Source organism: Trichomycterus rosablanca, chromosome 18 (assembly GCF_030014385.1).
Source record: "Trichomycterus rosablanca isolate fTriRos1 chromosome 18, fTriRos1.hap1, whole genome shotgun sequence".
Taxonomy (NCBI): domain Eukaryota; kingdom Metazoa; phylum Chordata; class Actinopteri; order Siluriformes; family Trichomycteridae; genus Trichomycterus; species Trichomycterus rosablanca.
The window spans coordinates 21,147,293-21,162,782 of NC_086005.1; the positions used below are offsets into that span (position 1 = coordinate 21,147,293).

Here is a 15,490-nt window from a genome sequence, read left to right on the forward strand (position 1 = left end):
GAATTTGCTAATGAATAAACTTTTGCCTCTGATTGGCTCTGTAACGTCTTCTGTTCTCATCTACATCACAAGTAAGAACCGCTTACGATTTACCAAAGTGAACCAGGAGTTTATATAACGTGCTGATAGAATCGACTCAGATGTGACCGGGTTGAATTATCTTTTTAAAGTAAATATTACAATCAGCAAAATTACATCGTATGTGTTATGCACAACGTTAATGATGTTATTTTAGGTCATGAAGAGCTTTCACGATGGTTTCTGTACGATGGTTGATGAATGGTGATGTGATGGTTGGTGCTTCGTAGCTCAAAGTCTGGATCAATCCACTGAGCTGTTAACTTAACATGGTCTTTATATATCACACGATCGGATCGGCTACTTTTAGGAAAGATCGCCGATAGCATATTTTGATTAAAAATCGGCCGATACCGATTCGTAGCCGATCGATCGTCCCATCTCTAATGTTAACACATGCTGCTGACTTTTGTTGTATACAAGTAATTTGAAACGAGTCTGAGTCGAGTCTGAAGTCGCTGTGTGCGCGACTTACGTGCGACGCAGACTCGAGTCCCCATCTCTGTATAGGCCTGCCACTAACATCTATTTTTATCGATTAACCTATAGACTATTTTATCGATTAGTCGATTAATCTAACGATTAATTTTTCTTCAAAAAATTTAATTCAGAATCTCATTTACACTTTTATTTTAACAACAAACTGTATGGCATAATAATATGGCACAAAACTTAATGTAAACAGGGTTTACGTCCGTATTATCAAATTCTCAAGTGCTCCATATTAAACAAAGTGCAACATGTGTTTATGGCATTCCGTACACAAAGCAAAGTGCTTAAACTTATAGCAGAAATAAAATAGTTAGAGGTGGGCACGTCTCATTAAGTCCAACGTACAGTAACGACAGAAAGAGCCCAGATTCTATCCTACACATTCACTCAAAAATTACTTCACATTCTAAGCGATGTAAACGAAGTAGTGAGTGTTTCACATGAGAAGCTTTTTGCACTTTGAGCGCCGCGGCAACCACAACAATCGTGAGCCCAACGCAGCAAAGTGTGCGGCGGTCTAACTGAACTCGCTAAGGAATACGGTATTCCAAGATCTCCGCGATTAAGAAGCGTAATGAAACAATATAGACGTGCAACATCGCGCTAGTGCTGCTGTGGTACAATCAAAGCTTTGCACAGTGTACAAACCACCTTTCTGTTTTGTGCCAGTTTTAAGAATTCCCAAACTTCTGATGATTTGGGTCTTGGTAATTTTTTTTAGCTTTTCTTTGAAAGCTCTCTACAATCGGCCTCTGACTCTAAATGCAGACGGCATTTTTTAAGACTGCGCTTAATGCCGCCAACCAGTGACTGGACCAAATATGGCTTAGGTCATGCACGCAGCAAGTAGTGCTGAGGGAAATCATATGAACGGTGATATGAATGGATGTATAAACATAGTTTTAAAAACGATGGTCGACAAATTGCGGCAGCCCTAGTGTAATAGAAACCGTGTGGGATTATGGTTGAAATATCTCTTAACTTGACCTTCTTTAACAATGAAAGACGAAGGTTTCTTAATCGTAGTTTAATACAGTTTCTTATTATTCTTTTTCAGTCGGTCTCAAAAAATGTTCTCGACTTTGGCCTGTGCAGCGAACCAACTAGTGTTATCGGACTTGAACCCACTGTGCCACCTACACCCACCATCACAATCAGAGTACGTTTTTTTCTTCTTATTTGAAAGGGCTATACAGAGTTAGTGTTGATGGGTATGGTCAATAGATACTGGTATTACTGGTATTTTCTTATTTCGTGTAATGTTCACCCATTTAAAGCCAGAACCACACACTAAATAGTATTTCTAAATATAGTGATACCAGTGGAGCAGTGACTTACTGTTTAGTGGAGTTGTGAACACTTTAGGATGGAGTACACAACTCAGTAAAACACCCAGTAAAACTGCTCAGTTGCGTTTATTATGTGTTTAAAATCACGGAATCACAGTTATGGTGCTTCTGGCTCCTTCACACCCCTGGTTTGGGACATGACTGAGTATTTAAGCTGCTGCTGTTCTTTAGTATTTCTTTAGTGTTATTAGATTTAAAACATTACAGTACACTGATCAGCCATAACATTTAAAACCACCTCCTTGTTTTTACACTCACTGTCCATTTTATCAGCTCCACTTACCATATAGAAGCACTTTGTAGTTCTACAATTACTGACTGTAGTCCATCTGATTCTCTGCATGCTTTGTTAGCCCCCTTTCATGCTGTTCTTCAATGGTCAGGACTGTCCCAGGACCACTACAGAGCAGGTATTGTTTGGGTGGTGGGTCATTCTCAGCACTCCAGTGACACTGACTGACTGGATAAGACACAGTAACACTGCTGGAGTTTTTAAACACTTCACTGCCAACAGCCCTGTGGGCAGCGTCCTGTGACCACTGATGAAGGTCTAGAAGATGACCAACTCAAACAGCAGCAATAGATGAGCGATCATCTCTGACTTTACATCTACAAGGTGGACCGACTAGGTAGGAGTGTCTAATAGAGTGGACTGTGTGTCTGATCCACTCATACCAGCTCAACACACACTAACACACCACCACCATGTCATTGTCACTGCAGTGCTGAAAATGATCCACCATTCAAATAATACCTGCTCTGTAGTGGTCCTGACCATTGAAGAACAGGGTGAAAGTAGGCTAAAAAGTATTTAGAGAAATAGATGGACTATCCACAGAAGTGTGCTAGTGCATCAGACTTCCTCGCCACCTGAGCGCCCAGTCAGCCCAACATTTAATGTTTCCCTGACTGACATGTACAAATAGGCATTTTTATGCACATTTTGGGGAAGTAGTCCTAATGTAATGGCTTAACAGTGTAATCTGTAATCTCTGCAAAACTGGTTTTGTGACAAACTGAGCATCCTGAAGATCCATGCATAATTTATTTGAAGGTATTTTGTGCCATTATTAGCATTTGTTGTATGTGCTTTAAAAATCAATCAACCATTAATTTTTGTAATTAACCTTCCTTTTGCGTTTTGAATACAGATGAGTGCATGCATTTCAGCTACTGTGTGTATTTAAGTTCTTGTCGTCCTGTTTGCACTTATGCCGTTGAAACCAATTTCCCACATTGGTCGTATCTTGTCTTTAAGCAGAAGCCCCAGCCCTCGACCACAACATTTGTCCTAAATCAACTGAACCAGCTGCCATCATTGGGAAGCATTGTCGTCACGAAGCCCTCAGCAGGAACCTCGTCCAGACAGACCATCACGGTAACCAAAGTGGTCCAGACTCCAGCGTTAGTCCAGCGGAGCCTGTCCTCTTCATCCGCCACCAGTGTGTGCACTGTGGTCCCACCAAACAAGGACCAGATTAAACTTAAGGACTTGCTAAGGACTGGCAACTTGAAGACGAACAGCCTGGGTGAGCTCATGAAGCTGAAACCTCCGCCTGATATTGCTCAGCCTGTTGCCACAGCTACTGGAACGAGTAAGTTCTCATTGTCTTTTGTGATATTCAGGTCTGTATATCCATAAACACTTGTCTTTCAGATGTGTGTGTGTGGCCTTCACAGATCTGTGTGTAGGATTAATTTGTGGTTGCAGACATTCAATTTGTACTAGCTTTTCAGAGGTTCATGTCAGCTTCAGCAATTGAATTCTGTTCCCATTTTATTCATTTGAATATTTTGTTTCATGTCCTTTTGATGAATATGGGAGGAAACTGGGTCTTAAATGGACTGAGTTTTTAGCAAACATATTAGATGTTATGGGCCAATATTTCATATTATTGCACATGAACTCACGCAGTTCGAAAAATGTCATTGTCAGCTGTGTGATACTGAAAGGTGGAAGTTGCAGACCATATAAAGTTACAGAGCGGGGTGGTTTAGTGCAAGGCGCATAGTGCATAAAAGTCATCAAGGCTCTGCTGGCTTAATAACTGCAGAGTTCCAAACCTCTGGCAAACATCAGCACAGGAACTGTGAGCCAGGAGCTTCATGGCATGGGTTTCCATGGCTGAGCAGTTGCATGCAAGCTCTGCAAGTGGAACTTTTCTACATTCTTGCTTGATATAAGACTTCAGCTGCTAAACAGTTTGTGTATGTGCGCTGTTGTAGCACATACAGAATGTGCATTGTCTTGCTGAAATAATCTGATCAGCCATAACATTAAAACCACCTTCTTGTTTCTACACTCACTGTCCATTTTATCAGCTCCACTTACCATATAGAAGCACTTTGTAGTTCTACAATTACTGACTGTAGTCCATCGATTTCTCTGCATGCTTTTTTTTAGCCTGCTTTCACCCTGTTCTTTAATGGTCAGGACCCTCACTGGTCCTCTACAGAGCAGGTGTTATTTAGGTGTTGGATCATTCTCAGCACTGCAGTGACACTGACATGGTGGTGGTGTGTTAGTGTGTGTTGTGCTGGTATGAGTGGATCAGACACAGCAGCGCTGCTGGAGTTTTTAAATACAGTGTCCTCACTGTCCACTCTATTAGACACTCCTATCTGTTTGGTCCACCTTGTAGATGTGAAGTCAGAGACTTTGCTCATCTATTGCTGCTGTTTGAGTTGGTCATCTTCTAGACCTTCATCAGTGGTCACAGGATGTTTTTGGTTGGTGGACTATTCTCAGTCCAGCAGTGACTGTGAGGTGTTTAAAAACTCCATTAGCATTGCTGTGTCTGATCCACTCATACCAGCACAACACACAGTAGCACATCACCACCATGTCATTGTCACTGCAATGCTGAGAATGATCCACCACTTAAATAATACCTGCTCTGTAGTGGTCCTGACCATTGAAGAACAGGGTGAAAACAGGCTAACAAAGCATGCAGAGAAACAGATGGACTACAGTCAGTAATTGTAGTACTACAAAGTGCTCCTATATGGTAAGTGGAGCTGATAAAATGGACAGTGAGTGTAGAAGCAAGGAGGTGGTTTTAAATGTTATGGCTGATCGGGATTTCAGGAGTAGGAAACATGCGATTTGTCGTGTAATTTTGTCTCTTTGGAGGCTCTTCGAAAAGGTCACTGGCAAACTGGATTTGAGTTCAATCAGACTGAACCTTAAGCACAGCATCAAGCAGTAAAACCTGCATGTCACTGGCACAGTCAGCTCAAAGTTTAATGTAAACGCAGCCTTGGAGGGTTTCTGTTTAACAAATTGTTTACTCTGGATTAACGTGATCTAACTATAGTTTTGTCTTTGAAACCTGGACAGTCTGCATTATTTTTGAGACCCTACTGACCATGCTCTTTCCTTTCAGAGATTATTTTGATCACAAAGATGGTGAATAAAGCAGGTATGGGAGGGTTTTAAATGCAAGCTCGTTTAAATGACCTGGGTGTGTTCACAGTTGTGTTGGGAGCCACTTTGGGTGATGCATGTCTATTAATGTTTATTCTGCGGTCCTGTTTTAACATTTTTGTTCATCTTTTTTCTAAAGCGGAGGTAAACAACGGCATAAAGAAAGAGGTGTCGAGTAAAGATGTCGCCAGAATCTGGGCCAACGATGAAATCAAAGTCCGGAGCTTTTCACCTGTAAACGTGAGGGCCTGTTTTGGTGCTGTTAATTCAGATGCATTTTGTAGATGTAAATCTTGGTAGATTTGTGTATTTATTTGTGTTTTGTTTTTAAAAAGATACCTGCAATGAAGGAGGAAGACGAACCAGAAGAGGAGGAAGAGGAGGAGTTGGGGCATGCTGAGACATACGCTGAATACATGCCCATGAAATGTATGTATGAACAGTTTGTACAGACAATACAGGGTTGAGGATTTGGATCGTGTCTTTACGTTATTAAAAGTTATGAGCTTTAGATTTTAGAATATGATTGGGTACTGAGTAGGTCTGGCTCGATACCACTTTTTTATGTCTGATACCGATACCAATACCGCAAATTGAGTATCTGCCGATACCAGTACCAATCCGACACAGTCATTTCTCCTATCAAAGAACGAAGCAGTAATAATACACGTCTCAATACACCATGGTTAAACTAGCTATCTAAATAACACTGCTCAGACTGTGAAACAAATATTCCAAAGGAATAAATACAGAACCTACAACATCACACTTATGTAAAACTGCTGTTTTTATTTTAACTTTTACACACAGACCATTTAGCAGCATTTTTGGCTTGTTTAACAAAAGTGTCTACAATTGGAAGATGCTGATTTTTTTTGTTAAAGTTCAGTTGCGTTTTTAGATGATTAAAAACCAAAGCGTGCTTATTAAAAACCCTGCTGGATTTTGAAGAGGACATCTGTGGCTAAATGGGAAACTGTGTAGTTTGTTTTATTTCATAACACTAATGGATTAATCATTGAGGGTGTGAGAGATCTCCAAGCCTGGACCGATTTATCCAAGTCCAATTTATCATTTATAATGTGATTTTTATTGTGTTTAAATAGTGTTTTAGTTGTGGCAGTAGTAGATGATAAAAAAAAAAAAAAAAAAAAAGTAGATTAGTGTTTTAATTTCTGAATGGCTGTTGCAGATGAGTTGTAGATCAGTGGCACATGTTAATGATATCAAGAGTGAGTGGCAATAAACGGCACTCTGTTGCAACGTATATTTGTGTGTTATTTACTTTACACACAAACAATGGCCTTATTTACATTAAGTGTTATTTACATTAAGCAACAGTATCGGATTACACGTTCTTTTCCTTCCGATATCCGATCCAGTGATTTGGGCCAATATCGGACCGATATAGTGTCGGATCGGTGCCAGCCCTAGTACTGAGTGGGTCTGAAAGATTTTGATTTGTGGTGTGTTGAACCTATTTTTCCTAAAGACAAGGTAAAATAAACATACAGAACCATAATATCTATTGTTTTTGCCAATAAATGACACATGGTGTTAAAACGCAAATAAGTAAAGAAATAAACTCGCGTAAAGAGTAACTACCTGTTCTGTCATGAATGTAACCAAAGTGTGTAAAACATGATGTTAAAATCCTAAAGTCATTCAGGTCTTTGATGCGTTCAACACATACTAAGAGTGACTACCATTAATCCTGTATTTAATATATCCGTCACTGTGACCATGATATGCACAATTATGACAAAAAATGCATTACCATGCACAGTTTGGGTGGTCCTAATGTTTTGGCTCATCAGTCTGTGTCTTGGAATTTGGAAATTTAGAATATCTATTATTTTTGCCAGCCTAATAAATTCAACCCACATTAACTTGGCCCTTGTATTCCTAAAAGGAAGATCGTACACAATGTAACCCATTTAATTCAGACTCTTGGCTGACTTTATCCATATAACTACATTTTATATAATCATTTGACATGTTGATTGATTCTACAAACATTGATTCTGCAGCACTGCCTTTTCTGATAGTCAACGCAACAGAGCAGCTGTGTAATTTGTCACTGACGCAAAATTTGCCCAATTCAATATTTCATATTTGCTGCAAATGTAATTAAAATAAATGTAGTACTGTGTTTATATACATGGTGTGCCAGGTTCCTTATTGTAACTTGGCTGACTTTCAAGACGAGCTGTGTAAATCTGTATTTATGAAATATAGTGAGTAGGGATGTAACGATACACTCTACCCACGATGCGATTCACGATATGATTTTTTTACTTTAATTTTTTTTTAAACTGAAATTGTAGACTATGTCTAACTATGTCAGTTTTCTTTTATTATTTCTTTTTAAAAAATAAAATAAAATACTGTATTTGTCATTTATTTATCTAAATAATGAATGCCCTTTTATTTCTGAGGTAGGTACAAACTATGCAAAATAATTTTGAATTAAGCCCAATTTGGCTGAAAAACCCCGAATTTGGCAACCAGACGTGTAGTGCCGGTGACGTCAACCAGGCGAGGTGTATAGCGCCAGTGCCCTCTGCTGTTTAAAGTGAATATCGATTCATTGTACACGTCAAATCGATTTGAATCGTGGAATTTTTGAATTATTGACTGTTATTAACTGTATTGTGGTGCATCGTTACATCTGTAATAGTGAGTTAGGAGCTTGTTTTCTGTTTTTATCAAGCATTAAATGTCAAATTAGCTACATTTTAGCATTTTGAGAGTTTTCAGTGTTGTCATAAATACTGATTGCCGATGGTTGTTGTACTATAGCTTGTTCATCAAATTTTCTTTTTCATCCCAGTGAAAATAGGAGAGCGGCATCCTGACCCCGTGGTAGAGACCAGCTCCCTCTCGAGTGTCAACCCTCCTAACGTGTGGTACAGGCTTTCCATCCCGGAAGAGACTATCGACAGAGGCTGGCTGTCTGCTCTTCAGCTGGAGGCAATCACATACGCATGTCAGGTTTGTATAATTGTATATTTAGAGAAATGAAAAGTGCAGTCACGGTGCTACAAGTGCGGCTGTCAGATTTGTGTTTGTAACTCGTGGTCTCTCTGTTTTTCAGCAACATGAAACATTCCTTCCAAATGGAGACAGAGCAGCGTACCTTATCGGTGATGGTGCTGGTGTTGGAAAGGGCAGAACCATTGCTGGCATTATTTTTGAAAATTATCTTTTGGGCAGGAAAAGATCTCTCTGGTAATTAGGCGCATCACCTATGTTTTGGTTCACCCCCCCTCCCAATGCCTTTTTTTGTTGGCTTTAAGTATGCAGACATTTAAATGTTGTACCCAATAGTCCACATTGGTCGTTATTTTGGAAGAAAGACTTTTTTTAGACATTTTTTAGGTTTTAAATTGGGCATAACAGAATTACTTCATGACTTAATTACATTACATAACTTCATTACATAAGGTGGCCACACTTTTAGGATTCCACAATGCAATGGAATTCCACAATATGCCTAACACCAGAAGTATTAATAAAGACTTAAAGATAAAAGCAATATTTATACCACCTCCTACACTCACTGTCCATTTTTGTAGTTCTACAATTACTGACTGTAGTCCATCTGTTTCTCTGCATACTTTGTTAGCCCCCTTTTCATGCTGTTCTTTAATGGTCAGGACCCTTACAGGACCACTACAGAGCAGGTATTATTTGGGTGGTGGATCATTCTCAGCACTGCAGTGACACTGACATGGTGGTGTTGTGTTAGTTGTTCATCAAATCAATGCTGCTATGAGTGGATCAGACACAGCAGCGCTGCTGGAGTTTTTAAATACCGTGTCCACTCACTGTCCACTCTATTAGACACTCCTACCTAGTTGGTCCACCTTGTAGATGTAAAGTCAGAGACGATCGCTCATCTATTGCTGCTGTTTGAGTTGGTCATCTTCCAGACCTTCATCAGTGCTCACAGGACGCTGCCCATGGGGCAATGTTGGCTGAATATATGTTTGGTTGGTGGACTATTCTCAGTCCAGCAGTGACAGTGAGGTGTTCAAAAACTCCAGCAGCACTGCTGTGTCTGATCCACTCATACCAGCACAACACACACTAACACACCACCACCATGTCAGTGTCACTGCAGAGCTGAGTGATCCACCAACCAAATAATACCTACTCTGTAGTGTTCCTGGGAGAGTCCTGACCATTGAAGAACAGTGTGAAAGCAGGCTAAAAAAGTATGAAGAGAAACAGATGGACTACAGTCAGTAAATGTATATGGTAAGTGGAGCTGATAAAATGGACAGTGAGTGTAGAAACATTGGTCATAATGTTAAGCCTGATTGGTGTATACTGTAGCATAAGGCTTTTGTTTCATTTGAAATGTGTGGCCCATCCCAAACATTGACAGTTTTTATGCAATATGCTTCAGAACCCCACAGACCTGCTTTGTTAGCTTGTGTCGCCTATTGCTCTATAATTAAGCTTTTACTTATAGTTTTCATTTTATAGGATCATCACTGATTTAATGAACTTACTCACTTATTTGATATTTGTTGGCATAGTATAAGTGCCACACTGACAGCTCTTCACTGTGACTCACTGCTCTCAGTATTTGCTTAGGATCCAAATAAATGTGTGTTTGTGTGTTTCATGCACCTACTCTAATGCTCAATTGTTGTTCTTTAGGTTCAGTGTCTCAAATGACCTAAAATATGACGCAGAGCGAGACTTAAGGGATATTGGTGCAAAGAACATTCAGGTCTATTCATTAAACAAGGTATTTTAATAAGGTGTTTAACTGTTTATTGTTTACTTTTGTCCTTATATGAAGTGAGAATTCATTTTGCTTTACTTTCAGTTTAAATATGGAAAAATATCTTCTAAACACAACGGAAGTGTTAAAAAAGGTGTCATCTTTGCCACGTACTCGTCCTTGATCGGAGAAAGCCAAAGTGGTGGAAAATACAAGACAAGATTTAAACAGTTACTTCATTGGTGTGGAGATGACTTTGATGGTGTGGTATCCTTTCAGACTAAAGTTCTTTTTTTATTGAGGTAAAAGTGCAATGCTTTAAGTTTCTGTCTTAGAGTTTTGTAGCTGCTTTTATATATATATATATATATATATATCAGTCAGCAGAGGTTGTAATTGCATTAGTTATGAGAGTCCCTATCCGGCTCAGTTCCCACCCCTGTATGAACAACAGGCCAATCGTTGTTCATGTGGCTGCTCATCCCAGCCGGCAGGCAGAGCTGAGTCTCGATACGATGCATTTGAGATCCCAGCTCTGGTGTGCTAGCGTGTGTTTTTACCGCTGCGCCACCTGAGCGGCCAGCTTTTGGTTGTTTTACGTTCTTTTCCTTAACTAAGACTTTCAGATCATTTTTGATGAATGTCACAAAGCCAAAAATGTTTGCCCAATTGGGTCATCAAAACCGACCAAGACTGGACTGGCAGTTCTGGAGCTCCAAAACAAGCTTCCAAAAGCAAGAGTTGTGTATGCCAGTGCTACAGGTTGGTAAACTAAGAGATTACTTACTATGTTTAGCCTCAAATGTGTTTTAACCACGTTCATTGTGTTTGTGTAGGAGCCTCTGAGCCTCGAAACATGGCTTACATGAATCGTCTTGGGATCTGGGGGGAAGGAACTCCTTTTAAGGAGTTTACAAATTTTATTCAGGCTGTTGAAAGAAGGTCGGTTTACTTTCACCCTGTAACTGTTTTCACTGATTATAGTTTGCTTTTACTTGATGTTTTCTCTTTGTCTGTCTATTTAAGAGGAGTCGGTGCCATGGAGATTGTGGCCATGGATATGAAGTTGAGAGGCATGTACATTGCTCGACAGCTGAGTTTCCAGGGTGTGACATTTAAGATCGAGGAAGTTCCTCTGACACATGACTACATCAAGATGTATAACAAGTCAGTCCGTCTGGTATGTGTCGTGACATAATTGGGGTTATGGCTGTCATGGTAATGGGTAAACTGTGAAGTAGTCGGTACATGTGCTACAACAAACAGAAAAGTAATGCTGAATGTGATGTTTTGGATACGACAGGTGTTTTGTACCTGTGATCATTTTTATGTAGTTTTTCTATAAGACCGATGTGAGTATGTGCTATCTTGCTGCCTGTCTCAGTGCAGTAAAAATTAATTATTATAATTTTTTAATGCATTTTCTCCCCATTTTCGCACTCAATTTTGTCTTCCGCTGCTGAGGGATACCCGATTGCATCCAAGGAGAGCACGTAGCTGTACACGCCTCTTCCGACACGTGCACAGCCCTCCTCTTCTCGCCCCTGCATTCTGCACAGGCATCTCTTCCTCCAGTCAGGGTCCTTACACAGCGTATGAAGACCCACCCACCCACCCACACATAGTCCGGCCCCCACCCTGCAGATACGATGGCCAATTAGTATCTGCTGGAGGCACTGCCAATTATGCCCGCCAGATGGCGCCCAGCCCATTAAGTTTCAAACCGAGGAGTTCAGAATCTCGGTGCTGGTGTGCTAGCAGAATATCCCAGTAAGATTGAATTTTAAAGGCAGATAAATGAAGATCAGAGGCTTTTTTGACACAATAAAAACTGCCAAACTGATCTTTCTGTGGTTGCTATGGTGATGTTAATAGTTTTTTGCAATTCCAGTCAGGCTGTGAGTACACACAGCTGTATGTCAGAATATGGGTGGAGGAAAAAAAAACCTGTAATAGGTGTCTAAAAAAATATATTTTTCACCTTTCTAATATTTTTTATTTCAGTGGGTGAGTGCCAGGGAGAAATTCCAGCAAGCAGCTAACCTGATGGATGCTGAACAGCGCATGAAAAAATCGATGTGGGGACAGTTTTGGTCAGCACACCAGAGGTTCTTCAAGTACCTGTGTATCGCCTCCAAGGTGCGACGAGTGGTGCAGCTGGCCCGAGAGGAGGTCAAGAACGGAAAGGTAGAGTTTGTGCGTCAGTGGGTGTGATGTGAAAGCTGTGGTGTTTGGGTTCTGTAACCAGACGAGTGCTCCTTTTTTTTTCAGTGTGTGGTCATTGGCCTGCAGTCAACAGGTGAAGCACGAACGCTTGAAGCCTTAGAGGAAGGAGGAGGCGAGCTTAACGACTTTGTTTCGACTGCAAAGTGAGTGCAGAAATACGTGATACGAGATAACTTTACTCTGATAAAGTATATATGTGCACAGTGCAACAGCACCACAATTTAGTCAGAGCTACACTAATAATGTCAAAAATAGTCATTTACATATTAACCTGACCGTGCATCCAAACAAGCACAAGTGGCTGTGCCTGAGGAAGGAAGGTCATCTGGGCTTCATTACCAATGTACAGCTGTGTTTTTTGCTGTCTGGTGCCTGAACTAGATTGTAGGCATTTGTAGCCTAGTGGTTAAGGTACTGGACTAGTAATTGAAAGGTTGCTGGTTCAAGCCCCACCACTGCCAAGTTACCACTTTTGGACCCTTAAGCAAGGTCCTTAACCCCTAATTGCTTACTACTGTCACAGTACTGTAAGTTGCTTTGAATAAAAGCGTTCGCTGAAAATTTTAATGTAAACTAGTGTAGGGATATTCGCTGAGTTTGTCGCGTAGGAAGGTGCCCAACTGAGAACTGCCACACACAGATGAAACTATCAATAATACTCAAAATTACTCGATTGAACATACGCATCTGAAGACCAATATACACCGACCAGGCATAGCATTATGACCACTGTCGGGTGAAGTGAATAACTCTGATTATCTCATCACGGCATCGGTTAGTGGGTGGGATATATTAGGCAACAAGCGAACATTTAATCCTCAAAGTTGATGTGTTAGAAGCAGGAAAAATGGGCGAGCGTAAGGATTTGAGCGAGCTTGACAAGGGCCAAACTGTGATAGCTAGACGACTGGGTCAGAGCATCTCCAAAACTGCAGCTCTTGTGGGGTGTTCCCAGTGTGCAGTGGTCAGTATCTATCAAAAGTGGTCCAAGGAAGGAAAAGTGGTAAACCGGTGACAGGGTCATGGGCGACCAAGGCTCATTGATGCACATGGGGAGCGAAGGCTCCAACAGACGAGCTACTGTAGCTCAGAATGCTGAAGAAGTTAATGCTTCAGAATAAGATGTCAGAATACACAGTGCATCACAGTTTGTTGTGTATGGGGCTGCATAGCCGCAGACCAGTCAGTTAGGGAGGTGGTCATAATGTTATGCCTAATCTGTGTATGCATAGCAAGTCGTGAATTGTCTGTTAACTAGTGGTCACTGTAATGGGTCCCTGTGTATAAAATTGTCATGATACATTGAATCATAATTACATTGAATTTATTTATTATGCACCTTGTGTCATGTTCAGATTCAATGATATAACGTTTGCACTGGTACTTCTAAATGCCTTAAATTACCGTGTTTCTCTTCTGACTTGAAAGGGGTGTGCTCCAGTCACTGATAGAGAAGCACTTCCCTGCTCCAGACAGACAGAAGCTCTATAGCTTGCTGGGTATTGATCTGTCTGCAAAGAAAACACCTTCACCAGCAGAAACCAAAGAGGAGCAGAAGGGCAAAAAGCGCAAAGGTACATCTTAAACCCCACTAATCCCCACATACCTAAGATTACAGTGCACTGTGTATAGGAGTTACAGACTAGTCTCTCTGTGTGGCCGGTCTGAGACATTTTCTGTATGACTAAAATGGAATTTTATTTTTTCTTGTGCATTTGCAGGTGCAGAGGTTAAAAAGCAAGTAAAGAAGGCCCGTAAATCTGGAGGGCTTTCTGGAAGCAGCTCGGAGAGCAACTCCGAAGATTCAGACAAAGATCGTGACAGTGACGACAGCTTCAATTCAGTCAGCTCAGGAGATGAAGACGACTTCAATCCCTTTAAGGATGATTCCAGTGAGGATGAGGAAGATGGTGAGCTTTCGAAGTCCTAATTCCTTTTTTAAGGCATCAGCCTGTTGTCAGCCAGGAAAAAGTGTGGTTCAGTGCTACTTCATTGTGTAAGAATCAATACCAACTGATGAACAATTTTCAGCTTGAGATCGTTACCAATATACATATATATGCACATACACCGATCAACCATAACATTAAAACCACCTCCTTGTTTTTACACTTAATGTCCATTTTATCAGCTCTACTTACCATATAGAAGCACTTTGTAGCTCTACAATTACAGACTGTAGTTCACTTATTTAGCCTGCTTTCACCCTGTTCTTCAATGGTCAGGACCCCCACAGAGCAGGTATTATTTAGGTGGTGAAAGATTATCAGCACTGCAGTGACACTGACATGGTGGTGGTGTGTTATTGTGTTGTGCTGGTATAAGTGGATAAGACACAGCAGCACTGCTGGAGTTTTTAAATACCGTGTCCACTCACTGTCCACTCTATTAGACACTCCTACCTAGTTGGTCCACCTTGTAGATGTAAAGTTAGAGACGATCATCAGTGGTCACAGGACGCTGCCCACGGGGCGCTGTTGGCTGGATATTTTAGGTTGGTGGACTATTCTCAGTCCAGCAGTGACAGTAATGTGTTTAAAAACTCCAGCAGCGCTGCTGTGTGTGATCCACTCATACCAACCCGACACACACTAACACACCACCACCATGTCAGTGTCACTGCAGTGCTGAGAATGATCCACCACTTAAATAATACCTGCTCTGTGGTGGTCCTGACCATTGAAGAACAGCTAACAAAGCATGCAGAGAAACAGATGGACTACAGTCAGTAATTGTAGAACTACAAAGTGCTTCTATATGGTAAGTGGAGCTGAGTGTAGAAACAAGGAGGTGGTTTTAATGTTATGGCTGATCGGTGTACATACACAAATATTCATACCATCGACTTAGTTTTAGCAATGATTAACATCCAGGGACTGCAGCTGGTTTATTTGGTAAGTGTATTATTGACCTGGAAAACATGGGGATTTTTTTTTTTTTTTTTTGTGCAGATCCTTGGTTATTCCGTAAAGACACTAAAAAGGGCAAAGATAAAAAGAACAAGAAGAAGAAAAAGACCATAGACCCAGACTCCATTCAAAGTGCCTTGTTAGCCTCTGGGCTTGGTTCAACCAGGCCTACCTTCACAACAACACCTGTTGTAAAACCAACGTCCAACAACACACTGGTTCCAGGTTGGTGGTTATATTTGTTTCTTTAATGTGTAACTGCTCCTTATCT

The 15,490-nt window shown here is 40.8% G+C and overlaps 1 protein-coding gene across 3 annotated transcripts in view; it reads left to right on the plus strand.

Moving 5' to 3' along the window:
• The window catches only part of sbno1 (strawberry notch homolog 1 (Drosophila)), a 31,871-nt gene that overhangs the window by 5,627 nt on the left and 10,754 nt on the right, over window positions 1-15,490 (plus strand). For 2 of the 3 annotated variants that reach the window (XM_063013721.1, XM_063013722.1), the window contains 16 exons: window positions 1,628-1,729; window positions 3,181-3,514; window positions 5,486-5,586; window positions 5,682-5,775; window positions 8,180-8,340; window positions 8,444-8,577; window positions 10,018-10,108; window positions 10,190-10,351; window positions 10,711-10,846; window positions 10,921-11,026; window positions 11,111-11,264; window positions 12,089-12,271; window positions 12,356-12,453; window positions 13,739-13,884; window positions 14,032-14,220; window positions 15,262-15,444. In XM_063013721.1, the coding sequence (XP_062869791.1) occupies window positions 1,628-1,729; window positions 3,181-3,514; window positions 5,486-5,586; window positions 5,682-5,775; window positions 8,180-8,340; window positions 8,444-8,577; window positions 10,018-10,108; window positions 10,190-10,351; window positions 10,711-10,846; window positions 10,921-11,026; window positions 11,111-11,264; window positions 12,089-12,271; window positions 12,356-12,453; window positions 13,739-13,884; window positions 14,032-14,220; window positions 15,262-15,444 (2,374 nt within the window). Of the gene's footprint in view, window positions 1-1,627; window positions 1,730-3,177; window positions 3,515-5,485; window positions 5,587-5,681; window positions 5,776-8,179; window positions 8,341-8,443; window positions 8,578-10,017; window positions 10,109-10,189; window positions 10,352-10,710; window positions 10,847-10,920; window positions 11,027-11,110; window positions 11,265-12,088; window positions 12,272-12,355; window positions 12,454-13,738; window positions 13,885-14,031; window positions 14,221-15,261; window positions 15,445-15,490 lie in introns of all 3 variants that reach the window. The other variant, XM_063013723.1, reaches the window with a different exon arrangement.